This window comes from Pseudonaja textilis, chromosome 4 (assembly GCF_049901715.1).
Source record: "Pseudonaja textilis isolate UNSWEBS1 chromosome 4, rPseTex1.2, whole genome shotgun sequence".
NCBI classification, from domain to species: Eukaryota; Metazoa; Chordata; class Lepidosauria; order Squamata; family Elapidae; genus Pseudonaja; species Pseudonaja textilis.
The window spans coordinates 56,970,791-56,992,056 of record NC_141993.1 but is presented as its reverse complement, the minus strand read 5'-3'; the positions used below and the strand labels follow the sequence as shown (position 1 = coordinate 56,992,056).

The following is a 21,266-nucleotide window of genomic DNA, read 5'->3' as shown; positions in this document are numbered from 1 at the left end:
AAAGAAGCTATCCGTCACCCGCTAATATCTGAAGGAGGAAGCTCCTCCTCCATCGTTGCCCTTTTTAAAAAAAATCACTATAGCAACCGGAAGAGGAGACGTGTTGGCAGGAGGATGGCGCACGCGCTTTTGTTACCAGCAGCTTTGACGTTTTTTTGTCGCGCGCGAAGGCGTGAAGGCTTTTCAAGGGGGGAGGAGAAATGACTTTGCCTCATGAGCTGAGTTTGTGAAGAGATGCATGCATGCGCATGCGTTGCTGGACTCTGTGAAGCGGTGGGGCGGGTTCGGAGATTGCGGCGGCGGCGGCGGCGACTTAGGATCGACTTTGGGGCGGCTCCCAGGTGCGGCATCTCCTGCTGTGCGATTTCTCTTGAACTGGGTAACTTGCAGGGATATACGGTGGTTGACGGTGGCTGCAGTTTTTTATTCTGAGAGAAACGGGGAGCAGACGCCTTCTTTCGGCGGGATCTACCCGTCCCGCTCCTTAATTTGCATCCCCCCTTCCCCATTCTCTAAAGCCGCCGTTCTTGCCACACCTGGGTGTGCAGTAAAGGAAAAGGGGGTGGAAGGAAGGGAGAGTGAGGAAAATCGGGTAGGTTGGCCGTGGTGTAACGGGGTTATTTCGTTTTACCAAATTCAAGAAGCGATTCCGCGGTTTTCAGGGGACGATTAGGAAACGGATCCCGCCTCTCAAAAAAAAATTATAATAGGAAAAAGTCGTGGGGGAGGAGGGAGATGATTTGAACACAGCTTCTTCCGCTCCATCTTGGTCTCCCAAAAAAGTGTTGAAGAGAGGCTGAGTGTTGACAGAAGAAGAAAAAATTCTCGGGTGCATGGCCAGTCTTAAGTTCATCCCAGTCTTAAGAAATTTTAAAGGATTTCATGAATCGGGTTTTTATCTATTATTCTATACACACACAAACACACAGCCACACGATAGCTTGGTTTCCATACAGCTAAAAGTTACCTGGATGCAAAAGACTCCGTTAGAAGTGGAAAAGAGGCAAAGACTTTAAAATAAGCGGGGAGGAGAGGAAACAGAAATTGCCCGGTTTAAGTGACATTCCCGGCTACATGTTGGGGAGTCTACCTCTCGGAGAAGAAAGATACTGATTCTTTTGCTTACATTGGAGATGTTGATGTTTGCCTAGGGCTATTCCTAAGAGAAGAAATCTTGATTATTTTACAACTTAGGGCATCTTTCTTTCCTAAGCATTTGAAAACATCGATGCAGTTCCCACAAATCATGCAAAATTCCCAACAATAATACTGGGTCAGGATTTTCTCTCTTCCTTATTTATTACTTTTGTGCCGAGTATCATGGCACTTCAGAAAAATTCTCTGGAGCAGAGTATAGTTTCTATATCTGGCACTGGACTATGTTGTTCCCTGTATTTCCAGATTTTTTTTAAATTAGAAAATCATCTCTCAAAGACTTCTTTGTCCATTCTGTTGTAGAGGAACCCTTTGTCAGATGATTTCTTTCTCTGGCTCTCTCTTTGTAAAGAAATCTGGAATGACTGATTGTATTCAAACTGATTTTTACAAAGCTTCATATCTTAATTTTACTCCCTCAATTTTTTATTAAGTGCTTTTGTTTTGAACAATTAGTAACGGTAGATTTTCCATTTAAGGATATATACTGAAAATCTGAGTTTAATTACTGACATCCTTTTTGTTCTTTGTTGTCAGTATGTTTTTTCAGTTTGAAGAGCTGTCATGTAATATATTTTAAATAATGGGCCCATATAACTATTCTATGTAATAAAATATAAGATTTACTGTAAGATTTGGGTTCTGTTTCTATCAAAATGGATCTGCATCTGCTATGCCTTTTGTAGTCCTGTTTTTGCTCTCTTTAACTAATTTCTTGAAATTAACCTTTCCTCTATAAATTCATTATGCACGATATATTAACCACCCTGGGTTTTTTCCAGAAATCATATTTTTCTCATCCAGCATCCATTGGATTCCTGCATTAATACATACCCAGAACAACCTAAATGGCATCAATACATAGTTCTCCTTTCATTCATAATTAAACTTATATCTTCATTTGCATGCTATCTTCATTCGCTCTATTCTGTGAAATCAGGCCACCTTCATTCAGTTCTATTGCATCATTTGTTATATTTTGATAGTCATGCAAGAGATACATATTCTTTACTATTTACTTTTCTTACATTCAAAGATTTTTTGGTCTTCATATTCTAAGCCTATCCTATGGCTTAAGATAGTAGTTTGTAAGTTACTACTACCATCATGGGTATGTCTCACCTGGCATTCTTCACCTAGCCTTCATTGTGTGAGAGATGGGGCTCTGTGTTGTCATTCTGATGATTAAAAGTAAAAATAATAATAAAAAATTAATGCAACTTACTGATCATGTCACCAGAGCATTCATGGGAAACAGACCAGTCTTATAAGGTAAAATTAAGCTTTATGTAAAACATGAAAAATATTTTTCCTTTAAATATTCAAACTGCAGTCTTTCTGTAGGAAAATGTGTTGAAGTACAGAGCTGCAGAATCCAATCTGGGTCAGTTACCAGGACCAGTGGTTTAGTCTTCCAGGCTTTTGGACGTGCTGGAGCCCATCTTCAGGGAACTTCTCTCTAGGAGCTTGAGGACACACACTGCTAGAAAGAAGTGCCCTGAAGATGGACTACAAAATGGATCCAAAACCTCAAAAGACTAAACCTCTGGTCCTGGACTAGTGAGAACAATCAACCAATGCAACAGCTTGCCCTCGGTAGTTGTGGGAGCGCCATCACTTGAGACTTTCAAGAAGAGATTGGACTGCCATTTGTCAGAAATGGTGTAGGGTCTCCCGCTTGGGTGGGGGGGTTGGACTAGATGACCTAAAAGGTCACTTCCAACTCTGATTATCTGTTATCTGGAGACGGAACCAGGTTGGATTCTGAAACATTATCCTGGGACATATATACTTGCCTTCATAAATAAAGATCTGTCGCTTGATTTAAAAAAATAGAAAAGAAAATGTAATGCTGCCAGCAGGTCACAAGATGTCACAGGTATATTACAAATAGAGTATTACTGCTGAGAAGGAGAGAGAGAGTGGAAGGGGGAGAGGGATTATAGGATTTTAAAGAAAGAATAGCCTCATGCAGATCTTGAAATAAATTCATACCACACAGAAGGAAAAAATAAGAAAATTTCTGCTTTGCTTTATTTTCTTTTTTTCCATAATTTTATGACGTACATATGGAAACATGATTAATTTATTTTTTTCCTAACTATTTGTATAAGGATTATGCTTATAATTCATGTTGTCTTGTATTCTTGTAGGGACTGCTCCAGTAGAGGGTAAACCAATTTCATTGTATATACGTTGTACAATGACAGTAAAGGCTTTAAATGCTTAAATAATGTTACCTGAAATATTATTCTGCTTCAGTTTTCCTGAACTTCCTGCAAGTTTCGGTAAATTAATTTTAGATGTATTGGGAAGTTTCCCAGCCTCAGTTCACACTTCTGCAGTTCTGATTATAGATTGGAAATCAGGGTTTTTTTCCCTTTAAGAGAGTGATGGGCTAGAATAATCTAATTTGTATATTTTATATGTTTACCAACAAATGAATCTCTTAAACTTCACTAGCTTTATTTCCATATATCTGCATGTATGTTTGCTGTACAAACATAACTTGATTATAAGACATGCAATAGGATCTTTTCTAACAAATAATATATTTGTTTGGTTTTTTTTTAGTTCGTACAAATTTATAGAAACATGTCTAAGGTAAGGAATGTATTTGTTGATTTCCACATATAATAGATAATTTGTATACATAAATTGTTTATATTTCATTATTTTAGAGCATGTGAATTGTATTAATGTGAAATGTAGGTTTTTATAATTAATAGATTAATTAAATATTAATTTGATAATATTTATGCAAGAAAATACTCAAAAAACTCATCTTGCGGCTAGTCACGTATTCATGAATGCATCTATTTAATATTGCTACACTCTATACTATATATTACATATATTCCATATATTACATTTGCAATAAAATAAATATATTTGCTAATGTAAGCAAAAAACTTCTAATTTAAAGAACACATTTAAAAAATTAATTAGTTTTACTGGTGATACATTTTTAAAAGAATGTGATTAATATGTTAGTGAAGGTTATTTAATAATGGTTGAATTCCTTAAGGAGTTTATTAGGAAACAAAAGTCAGAAAATAAATGCTTTTTAAATCCTCACATTTTTGTATGTGATATCAAGCAAAAAGGATCAAGACCATTGCTTGAACTGTAGCTCAAAATTCCTGCCTATATAAAATAGTCTGATCAATTAATGGTCAGTACTAAATCGATGGTAGATAAGAACCCACAGAATTTAAGGGGGCTGGATTTGAATCTCTTATGGCAATTTAAGGACTCTAAACTGATGGTGCATTTAGCCTCTAGCTCTGACTGCTCTTCTACAAAAAGTCCATTTTTCTTAAGGATAATACATTCAGTATTTTTTGTATCCCTGCATTTAAGATACAATTTGTTTATATCGTGTAATAAAAATAGACTCATTTCAGAAATGTCAAAACTAATTTATTTTTACCAAGTTAACCAGAAACTAAAATCATCTTACTGTTATACTTAAATATTTCCTAGGAGATGATTCACAATATGTTCTATTTTCAGAAACCAATGTGAAATAAATGGAACATGAGATTTGGGTCAATAATGATTGACTTTTGTGCAAAGTCAAAATAGAATATAGAATAATAGTTGGAAGGGACTTTGGTGGTCTTCTAGTCCAACCCCCTGTAACTTTAACAATTTCTTCCAATAGCTTGTTATTAATTACTAATTCTAAATCAATTATTGAACTATACTTTTCAAATAACACCAAATGACTAAATTTAGTGAATATAAAGACATCTGTAACCATTTCCTCAATAATTTTTATTTAATAAAATTATTTATTTATAAAAAATAATTATACAATTTTATTTAATTTTAGTATTCTCTTTTTCTTTTCAGCAACAGCCTGCTGAAAAGTTTGCAAATCCAGAAACCCCTGGTTATGTTGGATTTGCAAACCTTCCAAACCAGGTTCATCGGAAGTCTGTGAAGAAGGGCTTTGAATTTACTCTTATGGTAGTTGGTAAGATTATTACAATTTTTTTAAAATTGACATATGCACTATTATTCTTCAAGATGCCAGTTCAATTGTAGTAAAATGTACTCTTAATTTCTAAAAATTACTTGCAGTAAATTATTCCGTTTAATTGATGCATCAATTTTCAGAATGATAAATTTTTCAAAGAACTGTGTCATAGAGCCTTTTATATAAAGAATTTATCATATGGTCTATAACTTATAATTGAATATTCAAAAATTTAGATTTATAATAAAAAAGTTATTTAGTTTTAAAATGCGTAAATCTGAACAGTAAATATGGACTTTAATGCAGAATTTCAATGAGTAATAGTAGTCCATTTAAATAGTTAAGATAATTATTTATGATTAAGCTTGTTTCTAACTGTGTTTTATATTGTTTAATAGGTGAATCTGGATTGGGAAAATCTACTCTAATAAACAGCTTGTTCTTAACAGATCTCTACCCAGAAAGGATAATCCCAGGAGCAGCTGGTAAGATTAACTTTGTCCTTTCAGTACAGTCTTACCTTATTGGTTCTTAACATTGCAATAGAAAAATTAAATGGATTCTAGTGAAAAAAATTATGTGAAGTTTTCCTGGGTTTAGTTTTAGAAGTTGTTTGACTATTTTTACTATATATGTAATTTACTCAATCACAAATGTATTCATTGTAAAACATCTTTCTTTTAAAAAGGTGTTTATGATTCTTATTGAGTATTGAAATCAGAATATATTGCAATAATTTTGGTGAAATCTGCCATCTGATCTACATTTTACAATTAGTTTTTCTTGCAGAACAAGTGTTGATCATTTTGTTGTTTCAGTTGTAGGATGTTTTTCTTTTTATCAGCTACATGTATAGGATTATTAGAAAATAATTCATCTCAAATCATGCTTCTGTCTAAATCAGATAGGGTTGTCAACTGTGGAGTAATATCCATATTTTTGAATTAGATTGGCTCGGAACATTTCTCCTTTATAATTCTATGTCACACTTTATAATTGAAAATATATATAGGGTTGCAGCATCATAATTGATTTGTCTATGAGGTATATCTTAATCAACTATCCACTGAGAATAATTGTTAATTCCTGGTCCTGCCATAAAGGCTTGATGTCAGCAATCTTCTGAAATCCAGTTTTGTTTCTTTCCTAGAAAAAATTGAAAGAACTGTACAGATTGAGGCCTCAACAGTTGAAATTGAGGAAAGAGGTGTAAAACTCCGTCTGACTGTAGTAGATACCCCAGGATATGGTGATGCTATTAATTGTCGGGATTGGTATGTATGCAGTGGATGTGTTAAATTATTTAAACAATGTAATAATATAAACAGTTATATTGTTTATAATTCTTAGCTTTAATGTTAAGAATTACTAAATTTAATTACATATTTCCTATGTTTTTATGTAAAGTCTCCAGATTAATGGGTTATATGTAGAATAAGAATGATACCATTAATGGATGAACAGTTAACCAAAACTATAGAAAATAGCAGAAAGTCTTGTAAGGTGTTGGGATTCGGACTATTACAAAACATTTTTAATGGCTGTTTATTTATTTCTGTATTATGCATATAACATCAAAGGGATTTACGCCTTTCAATTCATTTCTTTTGCCAATAATTCAGTTAGTTTATGGAATTGTTATTTTTAAACATTATTATTTCCTTAGGTTCTAACAACTATAAAACATCTCTGATAATGAACATTTAAACAATCATGTTTCATATTTGTTTTAATAGTTTCAGGACCATTATTTCCTATATTGATGAGCAGTTTGAACGTTATCTTCATGATGAGAGTGGCTTGAATAGACGGCATATTGTGGATAATCGAGTTCATTGTTGCTTCTATTTCATCTCACCATTTGGTCATGGGTAAGTACTATGACTGAACAGTGCTTTGGATTCAATTCCAAAAAGGTACTTTATAAGGGATCGATGCATTTATACCAGAAATAAATACATATGTTTTCGTAGATTTTCACGGGTACGGGTATGTAGGTCTAGGTGTAAGATTAAGAGTATCTTGACAACGTTTCAGCGAAGCCGAAAGCACTAGCCTGAGGATGGCGAGTGGGACCTCACCGAAACATTGCCAAGATACTCTTAATCTTACACAGGAAAAGACCCGAGCACACCTAGACTTACATGTATATATACATATATACTTATATACATACATACATATATATATATATATATATATATATATATATATATATATATATACTATATATACATATACATATACATATATATATAACGTATGGCATTCGGCTTTGTTCGGGTATTTTCCCACGTCATAGTAGTTGTGCTTTTAAAGTTGTAGTGACGTTTCAGCAGAATCTCATCTGCCATCATCAGGCTTCTGTAGCTTGTATCAGCCTGTACAGAAGCCTGATGATGGCAGATGAGATTCTGCTGAAACGTCGCTACAACTTTAAAAGCACAACTACTATGACGTGGGAAAATACCCGAACAAAGCCGAATGCCACACATGTAAGTACCCGCAAAAACTTAAGAAAACAAATATACATATACATACATACATACATACATATATTTAAATTCTACAATTCTAAAATGGTTTGTTTGTTTATAAAAAGTACATACAAACATACCAATTATGCTATTTTCTTTCAGGAAAAGTGATGTTAATGTAGAAAAGGATTAAAAATAGAAAAGGAAATTAAAGCATGAAATCAAAAGGAAATATAGCTAAATCTACTTTACATGAAATCCTTCACTATACTCTCTCTTTCCACCTTTACAAATCATCCTTCTTCAATGCCCATACATAACTTTATACATTTTGCATGCATGCATGTGAGTACACAATATATAACTCCTAGCTGGGGGGAGGGTTGATAGTTAATAATGTATTTACTTGCAAGTTGTCTCTAGCTTAAAAACCTAAAATTTGCATCGTAGTTTGAGTTTGTTTGGTATAAAATAGGGCCTTGGTTGTATTTGCGGCATATTGGACAGAATATGCCGTAGTTTTTCAGGGGCTGCCCATGTGGCATGGTATACTTAAGATGGTAGCCAAGATCACAACTTCTCTATTTTACAGAGTTACATCTAAAAAACTGAGTTATATTTTACAATAATAATGCAGGTTGCTTCCTTGATGCAAACAAAGCAGTAATTTGATCTAAGAATCTGAATGTTTTAGAAATGTTTAAGTTTCTATATTAACTGCTTCTGTTGATTTTTATGATTTTGTGTGTGAAAGAAATAGGAATCTAAATGTTAGAAAGTCATAATCTGTATTTTTAGTCTCAAGCCTTTGGATGTTGAGTTCATGAAAGCTATACACAACAAAGTGAATATTGTGCCTGTGATTGCAAAAGCTGATACTCTTACGCTGAAAGAGCGGGAAAGACTGAAGAAAAGGGTGAGTTTTTTCCCTTTAATCTAAGCCTAGCCTAAAGAAAAACACGATTCTTATATCTTGTGCATAATAGGCCTTTGGTCAGAATCTATTGAACACTGTGAACTTAGAGGTAGTGTGTATAGCTTTAACTTTTTGAAGTGAGGTGGAATAATCGCTGGCATTTCCAACTGCAGCACTTTGTACAATGTGTAATTCTAGGAATATGGTTTCCTGGTATTCAGAAGCTGCTTGGGTGTAAGTAGAAAAAACATACATAAAAAGCAAGCAAAAAATCCCTGTTGATTTTGCAGATGTTGAATCTCAGCCCATGTTTTATTTATATCTTACTGTCCTTTGGGGTCAGATTTTGGATGAAATTGAAGAACATAGCATCAAGATTTATCACTTGCCTGATGCGGAATCAGACGAAGATGAAGATTTTAAAGAGCAGACCAGACTTTTGAAAGTAAGGACAATTTATTAAGTCAGAAATAGTTTATCCTGTCATCTTATTTAATTTCCAGAATTTATTATTTTTGCTTTGTTATTATTGCTTATCAAAGCTAGTGTCTTTAATCTGTTTCTAATCTCAGAAGGAAGAGAATTCTTAACACCAAAAGGAATTTTGATCTCAGGATTGGAAAATATGTTGTCATCCAAATTTGAATTGCATTTTTTTTAATATTATACAGTCAGAATGACAGAGTATAGAGCAGGAACTTGTAGTGAGAGCTCCTTTTTTTCTTGCTTTCTTTGTACCTTACTTCCACCTAGCACTGTAGGCCACTCATGGAGAGATATACGGCCAAGGTTCAGGTGAAAACAAGACGGTTTCATTTTAAAAGTATAGAAAACGAATGCAAGGAGGCAATAACAGAAACTTAGATGGTTACCAGAAGCATTAGAGTTAGATGAGGGCAATAGAAAATAATGAATGTAACCAGATTTTTTATCAGAAATCATCGTGGAGAAAGGATGAAAGCAGTAAAATTAGACAAGAAATTTTAAACTGAAGAATGGTAGGATACAAGATATTATGTATTTTATTGAAAAGTGTTCAAAGAGGAAGATAAAAACTAATGTAAGAAAAAGAAAGAAAATATAAAAAAGTAAATAAGATAGAAAAGAAAAAGATACTAAGAAATAGCTTCTGATCTTCTTTACAGCAGTTATAATAAGTACAATTATAAACTTACCTTTTACAGTATGGTTACAACGTAAGTCTTCTGTCTATAATCTGATTTGTCTAATCATCAAAACTACAAACCATAAGTGCATTTTTGCTGTTTTATGAAAAAAGTCCATAAGGAGTTTCTAGTCAATGGCATGTCTTGTGTTTTTAATAAATAGTTGACTTTCTTTTCAAAAATTTAAATTAGTGTTGATTGTTATCAAACTTCTAATTGCAAAGCAAAGTAAGATTGTAAGATTATTTTTCTCTTCAATTTCAGACCAGCATTCCATTTTGTGTTGTGGGGTCCAATCAGTTAATTGAAGCTAAGGGTAAAAAAGTTAGAGGTCGTCTTTATCCCTGGGGTGTTGTTGAAGTGGAAAATCCAGAACATAATGACTTCTTAAAACTAAGAACCATGCTGATGTAAGTAAATTGCATTTATCCCTATACTTTAGTCATTGTTCACTTTATTTTTATCTCCCATACAATACAAAGCAAGATCATTATTTTTTGTTCAACTGTTAAACAGGAGATACAGATAGTTCTTAACCTATGACCAGAGACTGGAAAATTAATTGTTAAGGAGTGAGATTGTGAAGTGAGGCACCATGTGACTGTGCCCACTTTTACAACCTTTTTTTACTACAAAGTGAATCATCCATAGTCTCTTAAGTGAGACTTCACGTATTAGCCTTTCCAGATAAACCAGATAGGAAATAAAATTAGAGGCAAATAATTCCAATATATCTTATTGTAAGGCTGCATTGATAGAATCTTGCAAGTCTGAAGGTACAAATCCCCCAATACCACTTTTAACTGCCTAACCAAGACTCACCCACATTTCTTCATCTCTTAAGTCACAGGGATTTCACCCTTTCTTTTCTAATTGTTCGTTAAAGAGCATCTCTTCTCCTCACCTCCAATATCATCTTCATGAGTATAATTTTGTTAACACTTTTAAATAAGAAAGTAAAAGGTAATACGTTAATAGAAGTAAACAAGGAAAAAAGAAAGCAATAAACAATAAAAAAGTGCAAGAAACAAAAAAAGTTAAAAATAGAAAAAGACAAAACAGTGGCTTCAGATATTCTTCATAACTGCTATAAGGACAAATACATTTTGGCCTTTAAAGTTGCATCATTTTATTCTTTCTATAATCCATTTTGTCTAAATATCAAAACTATAAGTCACAATTTCATTTTTTTTATTTGTATGCAAAAGTCTATAAGAGGCTTGCAACAGCAGTAAATGTAGATAATGCCTTTTCTGTAATGAAATTAATTTATCCATTTCAGCAAAATCTATTCACTTAACTTACCATTCTTCCATAATGTCAAATCTTTCCATCTCTGCATAGAATAATATTTGCCTGTTAATCCTGAAATAAAAAGTTGTGGCTTAAATTTAATATTAATCTTTCAAAGTGCCTGTAACAAAGTATGCATTTGGATCCATCTTTTTTAGTTTTTTTACATGTCTACAACTCATGATAAAATGTCCCTTCATGGTGTTCATATTTCCAACATACATCTATTTGTGGAGAAATAACATACTTTAAAAAATGATTGCGTTATGTATGAAGTTCTGTTATATAACTATCAAAGGACTTGGGCAGCAATAACAATGTAGGATGTATGTATTTCAGAGTATGTTTAACCCATTGGGTTAGTCAAATGTTATATCCTGTTTTCCATTTCACTGCTTCTAATGCATAACTTTTTATTTTATAAAATTAGTTGTGCTGTATTAAATAATTATTATACCATAGGTTTGTTTTTTTGTCATTCCAGCACTCATATGCAGGATCTTCAAGAAGTGACTCAAGATCTTCACTATGAGAACTTTCGTTCTGAAAGACTTAAAAAGGGTGGCAGGTAAGTATCTCTTACTAAATCTGTGAAGGTGAACCTAATGCACATGTGCCACAGTGGCACGCAGAGCCATTTGTGCGGGCACGTGAGCCCCAGCCAGACTTACCTGCCTGCGCATGCATGCTCCTTCCAGCTGATTTTTGGCCTGTTTGAGGCCATTTTTGCCCTCGTGAAGGCTTGAGGGAAACCTCTGCAGCCTCGGGAGGCCAGAAAACGAGCCTTCTGGAAATACTGGAAGTACTGAAATGGGCCCGTTGTCAGCCTCCAGATACTTCCCTTAAGCCTCCAGGAAGGCGAAAATGACCTCAAACAGGCTGAAAATCAGCTGGGAGGTGTGCACATACTCAGTGCAGGTAAGGGGGCAGGGCAGGGGCATTGCGTGCACATGCGCAGGGGGGCAGGGCGCATTGCATTATGGGTGCTGGTGCATGCATGCTATTGTGGGGGCACTTTCGGCATACCATAACAAAAAGGCTCGCCATCACTGTACTAAATGGTCTACTGTTCTATTATATTTCAGGTTTTCTTGTCAAGTTTTGATCGCTACAATTTTTAATATATGTCAAATACTCTTCAACCATATGTAACAATGTATTTGAACTTTTCCTTTTTGTAATTATTCTACTTATATTTGAATTTCTTTTGTTTCATTTTTTACACATCCATATTTTTCCTAAGATAAATTCTTCACCCTACCCAATAGTAGTCAGTCCTTCATTGCAAACATTTATCCTTTTAGCCTTCAATCACTCTCTTATATCATCAACAATCAAATTAGCCAAGCTTTTAGAGTCATTCCTTTGTTGTATATTCATTTAAATAGACATATACTTAAACCACATATTCAAAATAGATATTTTTCTAAACAGATACTCTCAAACAATACCCATACTTTTTCATTTTGAAGTATCTGATCTCCATTTTTGCTGTATTTTCCTACCTCATTCCCACCTATTTGTGTCACCTAATAGAATAGCTTCGTTCCTCATGAAGACATTTATATACAAATCACATCTGTGGTTCTTTCATTATCACTACTCAAGTGAGGTGCATATATATAGTACTTGTATCTGAAACATATGTAGAAAGTAAAATTTAGCTTCATTAATATATTAATTTCTGTTTTCATAATTTAAATAATAAAATTTCATTTTCTGACTTAGAGTGTAATAATTCTTTAATTAATTATTGAACCTACCTTTTTATCAGGGGTGGGATGCTACCGGTTCGGCCCAGTTCTATAGAACCTGTAGCTGTGAAAAGCAGCTGACACCAAACCGGTTCGGTGTTTGGCCTACCCGCCTGTCCGGGCTGTAGGCTGTCCTTTATTTCCTGCTTTTCCCTCCTCAGCTGCTTTGCGCAGCACAGCTGAGGTTGAAAAAGCAGGAAACGAGGATTTTCAAACACTGCGCACCTGAGTGCAGCGCTTGTCAGCTGTCCAAGCAGCACAGCTGATGATTTCTTGCAAACGCTGCACACGATTGTCCACAGTTCGGAGAACCAGTAAATCGCTCCACTGGCTGGCCCCTCCCCTCCCCACCCACTCACTCCTTACCTGGCATGCGAGCCATCCAACTTGTCTAGTTTGGTAAGTTGCTATTTTTTTCTCTTTTTTTCCCCCCGACCATCAGCTGTTCTGCTCTGCCGGGAGATTTAGATTAGCTAGAAAGCCGGAAATCCTAGGATTTCTTGCTTTCCAGCTAATCTAAAAGTAGAGCCGTACCTTCCTTTGGACTGAGGCTTTTCAGTGCAGACTCAGGTAGCCAATTGCAGATAGATAGATTTCTAAGTGAATCTGTGATTCTGTGAGCAATTCAATCTGTCTGCCTGCTTTGCCTGCTTTTGGGTAAAAGTTGCTCTTTTTATTTAAAAAAATAAATATTTACATAAATATAATATTTACATACAAGCCATGGCCACCCAGTCACATGACCACCAAGTCATGCCCAGTCAGCAAGCCACACCCACCCAGTCACATGACCACTAAGCCACACCCACAGAACTGGTTGTTAAGAAATTTGAATCCCACCCCTGCTTTTTATCATTTAAAAAGACACTGATTTTAAGAAAATGTTGCTATATATTTCTAAGCCTTCTTTTTTTCCCCCCTTCTAAATGTAGAAAAGTTGAAGATGAAGAAGTTAATAAAGATCAAATCCTGCTTGAAAAGGAAGCAGAAGTAAGAACTTCATTTTAAAATATATATACATATACTGTATTTTGGATCTTCCAACCATTATGTTCATAAACAGTTCTGAATTCCTGTACCACAGGGACAGAATATTATTCAGCAGGATTTTGCCAAGAAATTACAGAGTTATTAGTTAGCTTTTCTAAGGAAAAATTAAAAATTTAAAGGCATCTAGCACAAACACTTCTCAATCTGAATTCTCTGAAAAGTATCATTCTGCAGGGGCCGTAAATTTAAAATTAAAACAATTACAGCCATTCATTCGTTTTCATTTATAATTAGTGAGAAAGGAGAGGCAAATGGATCTGTATGGTTCAATCCAGATTCAAAAGGAGCCCTAATTTGATGTGATCTATGACTGATTTCCAAGTTAGAGTAAAAACTGAATTTATGTATTTTGTCAAAAAATCCTGAATGCTGTGTAGATTAGATTTATATAGCAGCAATGGGAAAGTAATCTCATGCAACTACCTAGTTAAAAGTATATTTTAAAGAAACTCGATCATACTTTGGTAATTCTTCAGGTATACAAAATACAGAATTTTAAATTGATATTGGTGACTTAAAATCAGTTTATTGCAGCCATTCAGTTCAAAAGATATTTCATTCCCAGTTTTTAATAACCAAATATGGACTGGTAACTTTATTTGGATTTAGATATGGTATCCTGCTTTAATAGTTGCTTTAATACTGAATTTTGTCATTCAGACGATGGTTTATTGTTGCCTGTTAGTATAATTTACCTGGTTTGTATGTCTTAGATTTGTATAATGAAAGAAAATCTTATTTCACAATGGCCTTGATGTTAATTCATGTGAATTGAATCCATTGATCTCTATAGAATTTGTTTAAGCATCATACTAAAAATGTAAAAAGCAAACCAGAAACTGAAAAATGCAATCCCAGTTGCTGAATTCTAGTTTTCAGCATCTATAACCAATGTCTCCACTAGGGGATATGATAGTGTCTATAATTCAAAAATATATGGAAAGACAGAGGTTTCTTACCTGTACTGCACATCAGTTGTGAGGAATAGGGGATAAAAGTGGGAAAGAATTTGGCCTCATGATACCATTATCACATTCTACAAAAGAACCATAGTTTTAGATGAAGGATTCAAATCTCATTTTTTAATTGGGGACATTCTGGTTTAATACTTTTATTGTAAGCTGCCAAGGCATTCCGTTAGTTGGAGGAATGACTAGCCAATGTAGAAATGATATTCTTTTGTTTTAGCTTCGCCGCATGCAGGAAATGATTGCAAGGATGCAGGCACAGATGCAGATGCAGCGGCAGGGAGGTGAAGGAGATAGCAGTGCAACTCATGGATACAAAGTTTGAATTATTTGGTAAGAACACTTTTAAACTAAAACTAGTATATATATATAAAATATTGCTTTGAAAATTACAGTATTACAGATTTGATCTTTTTATCATGATTTTGACTTTTAGATAACTTTAAGAGTGACATGAATACAATTTGCAGTGTCCTGCAGTCACATGACCATTATTTTCTGTATTGTTGGTTTTCAACACTCACTTCCCATTTCCAGCAAAAAAAAAATGCCCATTGAAAAAATGGACTCATTTAACAGCTGCCACGTTTGCTTAATGAATGTGATATATGCTTAATAAATAATTAGTGCATAGTTAATGACAACCGCAAAAGTCATAAAAACAGGCATGGCCATGGTCATCACAGAATGTTATGCAGTAAATGTTATGCAGTAACATTCTGTAACAAAGGAATATAACTATTATGACAGCATAAAAAACAGTGTATGCATACATAGTTGGGGATATTTCCTTTTTTTTTTTAGCAAAACATTGCAAAGAACAGGAGGGAGTTAACATAAGCTAACAAAAAGAGAGGAAAAATGACTAGAACAATATACTCTTGTGATTCCCTGTGATCTTTATGCTGTAATCTTTCTTTATAATAGGTATCTTATGAAATGGTGCCATTATTATTTTATTAGTAAAATTTGTAGGAGGAATCTATAAGTATTGCTCCTTCCCAGATTTGTAATTGAAAAGTTTGCTTATCATTGTTGCTATATATATTAGTTATAATTCATTTTTAAAAAGTATGCATGACCATGTAACTTGTAAATATTCTCTTTTCATCATTGCAGATAACTTTCATTAATTGGAATCATTTAAGATTTAAGACACAGAGCTTATTTTGTGGGGAGAGTTACTACTTGCCCTGCTGTGACTTGGAAGTCTGTTAACATTCAGCAAACAAATATATAGTTATTGTAATCTCTATTTTGTAAACAAATAAGATTTCTTTAATCTTTTTAAAATGTTAAACACAATATGAGTTTGTTATGATTTACTGATACTTTATTGAGCTGATTTTACTACGCAGACTACACAAAAGTTTAGATTTTCCCTAGCTTGTTGTTCATCTGATACTCTGGACTAATGCCACTGAAAAATTGTTCTTGTTTTTTGCACTCGATATATAAATTGATTATATCCACGTTATATTTATGGTTTAAATTCTTATTCTTAATTTTCCTTGATTTCCTTTTTACAGCTGACATGATTATTTGAAAGTCCCTTTAAGTTACCTACTCTATAAATATTATGTCTTGCCTATTTCTCTGAAATATCTTTGTTAAGGTTTTCATAGGAAAGACTAAAGAAAGTCTTAAAAGGAATGTTCATTTTTTTGGAATAGAGACCTTTGTGTGCAGACTGACCAACAAGAAAATAAGTAATAATATTTGCAATTTTTCAATGTTGCTCTTTTTATGTACAGGTAGTCCTTGACCTACAACCATAATTGAGCCTGGAATCTTAGTTGAGTGAAGCAGTTGTTAAATGACACATTACATAACTGCTTCCCTCAATGACTATCATCCTGGCTCATTCATTTATAGTTGTTAAGTGACCATGCCAGTGGTGGGCTGCAACCAATTTAACAACCGGTTTGATGAGCACGCACTAGCTACTCCCTGATGATCCCAATATACCCATGATGTACATACCTACTGACAGACATGCATACTGTACTTGGAAATACTGGAAAGAGAATGACTTAATCTAATGTCCTCCAGGTTTCCAACATTAAAAAAAAAAGTCACGGCATTTTCATCTTGATTGTTGTTACACCCAGATTATCAAAAACCGGATGTGGTCCATATTTTAGTCTGCATTTACTATGTTCCAAAATAAAATCCAAATTATATTCCTTTAAGTCTGCAATGAATGATATATAGACATAGTAAAAATGTTCAGCTATTTATTAATTCAGTATTTTCATTTTTAAAAGGGGATCACAGAAAAATTTCACTTGGAAGTTGTAATTTATTTGGAAAATATAATACTAGTCTGAAGAGTTTCCACTAATAGTACTTTTTTCCCTTGGAAAGACGATAATTGTTTGACACCTTCTGTTCAGAAGTAATATTTACAATCTTTTTGTGTCCTACATAGGTTATATTACTGGGTTAAATTATGCTACTTGATTTGAACACACTTGTTTACCTAGAATGTTTTAGATCTGGGTTGATTTTGGTATTATTTGTATGAAGCTGTAATTATAATTAAATAGCAAGGAGAAAAATTCCTAGTATTTTGAAAACCTATGAAAATATGAATGTGTGTGTCAAATAACTAGTATAAGCCGAACCCTACTGTACATTAGTTTTCATTAACTGACTTTAAAGCATTGTTCAATATTTTTAAACATATTCTATTCATCTGCATGTATTGTTTGCTGAGATTAGACCATTATATACTGTAACTTAGTCTTTACTTGTGGTGCTATATTTTAAGAGTTTTGGCTTTTATGATCACTTATAAAATCCATACTGTTAAAATTTACTTCCTGAACAGCTGTAATTTACTAATTTGAATTGTATCTTTTAAAGTAAGGTTAAAAAAAATTTAACAGTGTATTTGAATGATGTTTTCCAGTCTGCGCCTGATATAGGAATAACAAAGTATCTGTACCTATTTCCATGAACTAAGCTACATTTGAATATTCATATTCAGACTAGAATAAAAAATGAATTTATCAAGGTTTTGGAAACCTGAAAAATGGTTTGCATCACAAATGGTCTTTGTCTTTTGTTTTTTGAACTAATATAATTACAATTTTAGGAGTATATTGTTATCTACTTTAACACTTTTACTGGATTTTTATAACTGGGGTACTCAAAGGGCTACTTTTTGTATAAGACAGTATTAACCAATAATTGATTTCCTGTACCTTAATTGTAGCCCAAATTTTTAATAAACCTAATAAACTGTTATGTACAAATCTGCTGAAGTATGTCGTTATATTAAATGGTGTATGGTAGCTAATTAAAAACAGTTTCTTGGAAAAACTGTTGATGACAGAGTTTAAAATAATATGTTCCATTACACAAAAACATTTACATCAACCAGTTGTTTTGCTGAGGACATGTATTACCAATACTCTTAGAAGTAATACTCTTAGAAGTTGGGCAAGAAACACATAACATTTGGTTCCATACGAACCTCATTGTTTCTCAACTCTTATTATCCCATCTTCCTTTTCAGTGGTTTCAGAACATTGACATGAACTTCCAGTATTGTCATTAATGATATTAAAGGTTCATACTTAGTTCAACAATATTTGGATATGTGCCTAAAAAGAACAGTTTCCCAAGTATAGATAAAGGTAAAGTTTCCTCTGCCCAGCTGTTTCGGACTCTAGGGGGCAGTGCTCATCTCTGTTTCTTAGCCAAAGAACTCAGACTTATCCAAAGATATTTCCATGATTGTGGCCAGCATGACAATATGCTGAGGCGAATGGAACACTGATCTTCCCACCGAAGTATACCTATTTATATACTTGCATTTGTATGCTTTCGAACTGCTAGGTGAGCAGGAGCTGGGGCAAGGAACAGGAGCTCACCCTGTCATACAGCATTTTCAGCTGACAAGCTCAGTGTCTTTAACCACTAGCCACCGAACGTATACCCCAAGTATAGATTGTTCTATATTTATTAATAAAAGTACCGATTGTCTTAATGTCAAATTGAGGTAATTTCTGTCTATCCATCTCTGAGATCTTAATTCTTCCCATCACTTTTTACATCAGTTTCATTCTTCTGCAAGTGAAAACTGTTCACAGAAGAGTGAATCTATGGCAAAATGCTAATATATATTATCTCATCACAAGTAGAAGTGGAGCTGAACTAGTAATGGAAAGTAGTAGATTAGAAATTGGGAGACTGTAAATTGTAGTTATCTCTGTCATGAAAGCTAGCTTTGATTTTGGACCAGTCATGTTAACCAACTTCCAAGGCCAGATATAAATATAATAGATAAGTCAATTAATTTCTTACTTGATATGAGTGACAAAGAGGAGTTCTCGTACTAAAAAGATATTGACAAAATTGCTTGCAAAAAAAACACAACCATAGACTAGCAATGGTGTATCTATGACACACATATCAAATTTGATACTACACAACATTTTAGGTGACCCATCAGCTATTTACATGACTCCAGAGACACTGCAACAGTTGTAAGTTCGGGCAGGGTAGTAACTTCCCTTCAGGGTTAAGCAAAAACTGCACGTGTTGGTTTTAATTTGACCTCTGTCTTAGCAGTTGGTTAATAATTATTCATTTGGCATTATGTGTTTATTACTTAAATTACTATTTTGCATGTGTCTGAGTCTGTTTCATTTTTGTCTGAGTCTTCATTTCATTTTTGTAATTATAGGATGTTTCTTGATATAGCACCACACAATTGAACTGTATTTAAAAAATGAACATATAAGGAGTTCTGTTTTATTCAAAGTCTAGCTGGAAGAATCTTACCAGATTTACCCTGGCTGAATTCACACATCCAAGCTACTGTTAACTAGCCATTTTTAAAACAATTCACAATAAATAAAATACTGAAGGAAAGAAAAATAAATAACGTGCAAACTTAGTCCAAGCATTCCCATTTGATTTGGCTTTATTTTGTTTTGGTGTTGGAATATGACAGTCTAGCTAAGCTTTTGCCAGACACATTTGATGTTTTAACATCTTGTTTATCTTTCATCATGTCTCCTTAGATGCCTCAAGTTTTTGAGGAAGTCTGAATGAAATTGAGGCAGAGGGAAAATGCTATAATCTCACCACATGCTTCCAAGAACATCCATTTCTACATTCATTAATCTACAATTAAATGAAGCATAGTCAGAGTAGGCCAGTGAGTACATCACACCCTTTGTAGCTCTGATTTGCATCTACTCTATACAAGTGAGTATTAGAGAGATTCAAAAATAGTCATTCAAGCTTACTGCATAATGTTAACTTTAGTATTTTAAAAGATTACTGTGTTCTAAGTTTACAAAGTTACATTGGTTCACATGGACAGGAGCCCAAGTGCAGTTTGCAAGCAGTGCAAATTAGGGGTTTTAATACTGTGGTGGAATAAGAGAGCCAAAAAAAGACTTCATTTTTGGCAACCAAAAAGCCATTTTATTTTCAGACATAACAGTCTAAGCTCCGGATAACTTTTTTGCCCTCTAATGGGGCCAGGATAGACTGTGTCAAATGTGTGTGTTTACACAACGAATACAAGAAATAAACAAAAAGACTCTTGATTACATGATTATGATTTTATATAGGTAATATTAATAGTTCTGCTTTCATAAACTGCTTGTTTACCTATGCTACTTGATTAGAATATTGGAAGAAATCCTCGGACATAGAATTCAATCCCCTGTCCATTATAACTACAGAAATTAAAAATTAAGTACTTAGTCTCTGTTTGAATACATCTATTAAAAGGGAGTCTATCATCTTCCTACATAATTGATTCCAATAATCCTAACTCACATATTTTATTTGCTTTTCTTTTATTTAAAAATAATTACTTTTACAATTTAAACAATATTATTTTAATGTGTATTAGAAATATGCACAAATCAGATATGAATTTTATTTTCTGTCCAAAACAAATACCTCTTGTTCAATGAGTTCTAAACATTTTTAGATCTGTCACAATGTAGCAGAAGTAAAATCCCAAATGTTTTTGTTGCCCTGAATTGAAAGAACCTGAAATGATTCTGGTTGAATTTTATGGAGCGATCGAAGCAAAGCCAGCATGCTTCAGTCTTTCCTTCTTCAAAAATAAACATGATGCCTCTTCTGAATGGCCTGTATATGTGTTCTCAGTTGTCTCAGCAACTCCAAACACAATATATCCCATGCACCGCTGATGTCAACATCTTTTCTACTTTCCCTCCTTTCTCTCAGTCACCATTACTGATGTCACAGTAGTTCACATCCTACCAGCCCAACCCATCTTGCTTTTCTCAGCACCTTCCCTTTTATTCCTACCCACCATTAGAATGTTTAAATAGACTGTGCTAGAACTAAGGACTGCATAGAAAAATGGGTTTTCCCTAGAGAACAAGGATGTTTACTGTGAATGTGGCTCTATTTAAACAGCTATCCATCTTTTATAGCTATCCCTCTGGGACCAATCTGCACACTGACTTGCTGGTCAGAAGTATCCCTGCTATCAATGTGG

General features: G+C 33.9%; 1 protein-coding gene across 2 annotated transcripts; it reads left to right on the top strand.

Moving 5' to 3' along the window:
• The first annotated feature begins 6 nt into the window (after positions 1 to 6).
• On the top strand, positions 7 to 18,024 carry SEPTIN2 (septin 2). Of its 2 annotated transcripts, none has more exons than XM_087933146.1 (13): positions 7 to 379; positions 3,730 to 3,759; positions 5,014 to 5,137; positions 5,539 to 5,625; positions 6,291 to 6,414; positions 6,877 to 7,011; positions 8,416 to 8,533; positions 8,877 to 8,978; positions 9,964 to 10,109; positions 11,477 to 11,560; positions 13,679 to 13,736; positions 14,985 to 15,097; positions 15,884 to 18,024. In XM_087933146.1, the coding sequence occupies exons 1-12, from the start codon at positions 239 to 241 to the stop codon at positions 15,087 to 15,089; spliced, it is 1,254 nt and encodes a 417-aa protein (XP_087789272.1). In that variant the 5' UTR covers positions 7 to 238; the 3' UTR covers positions 15,090 to 15,097; positions 15,884 to 18,024. The 2 variants fall into 2 exon arrangements, with proteins under 2 accessions (XP_087789272.1, XP_026557250.1); XM_026701465.2 differs by having other exon boundaries at positions 96 to 341.
• The last annotated feature ends 3,242 nt before the right edge of the window (positions 18,025 to 21,266 follow it).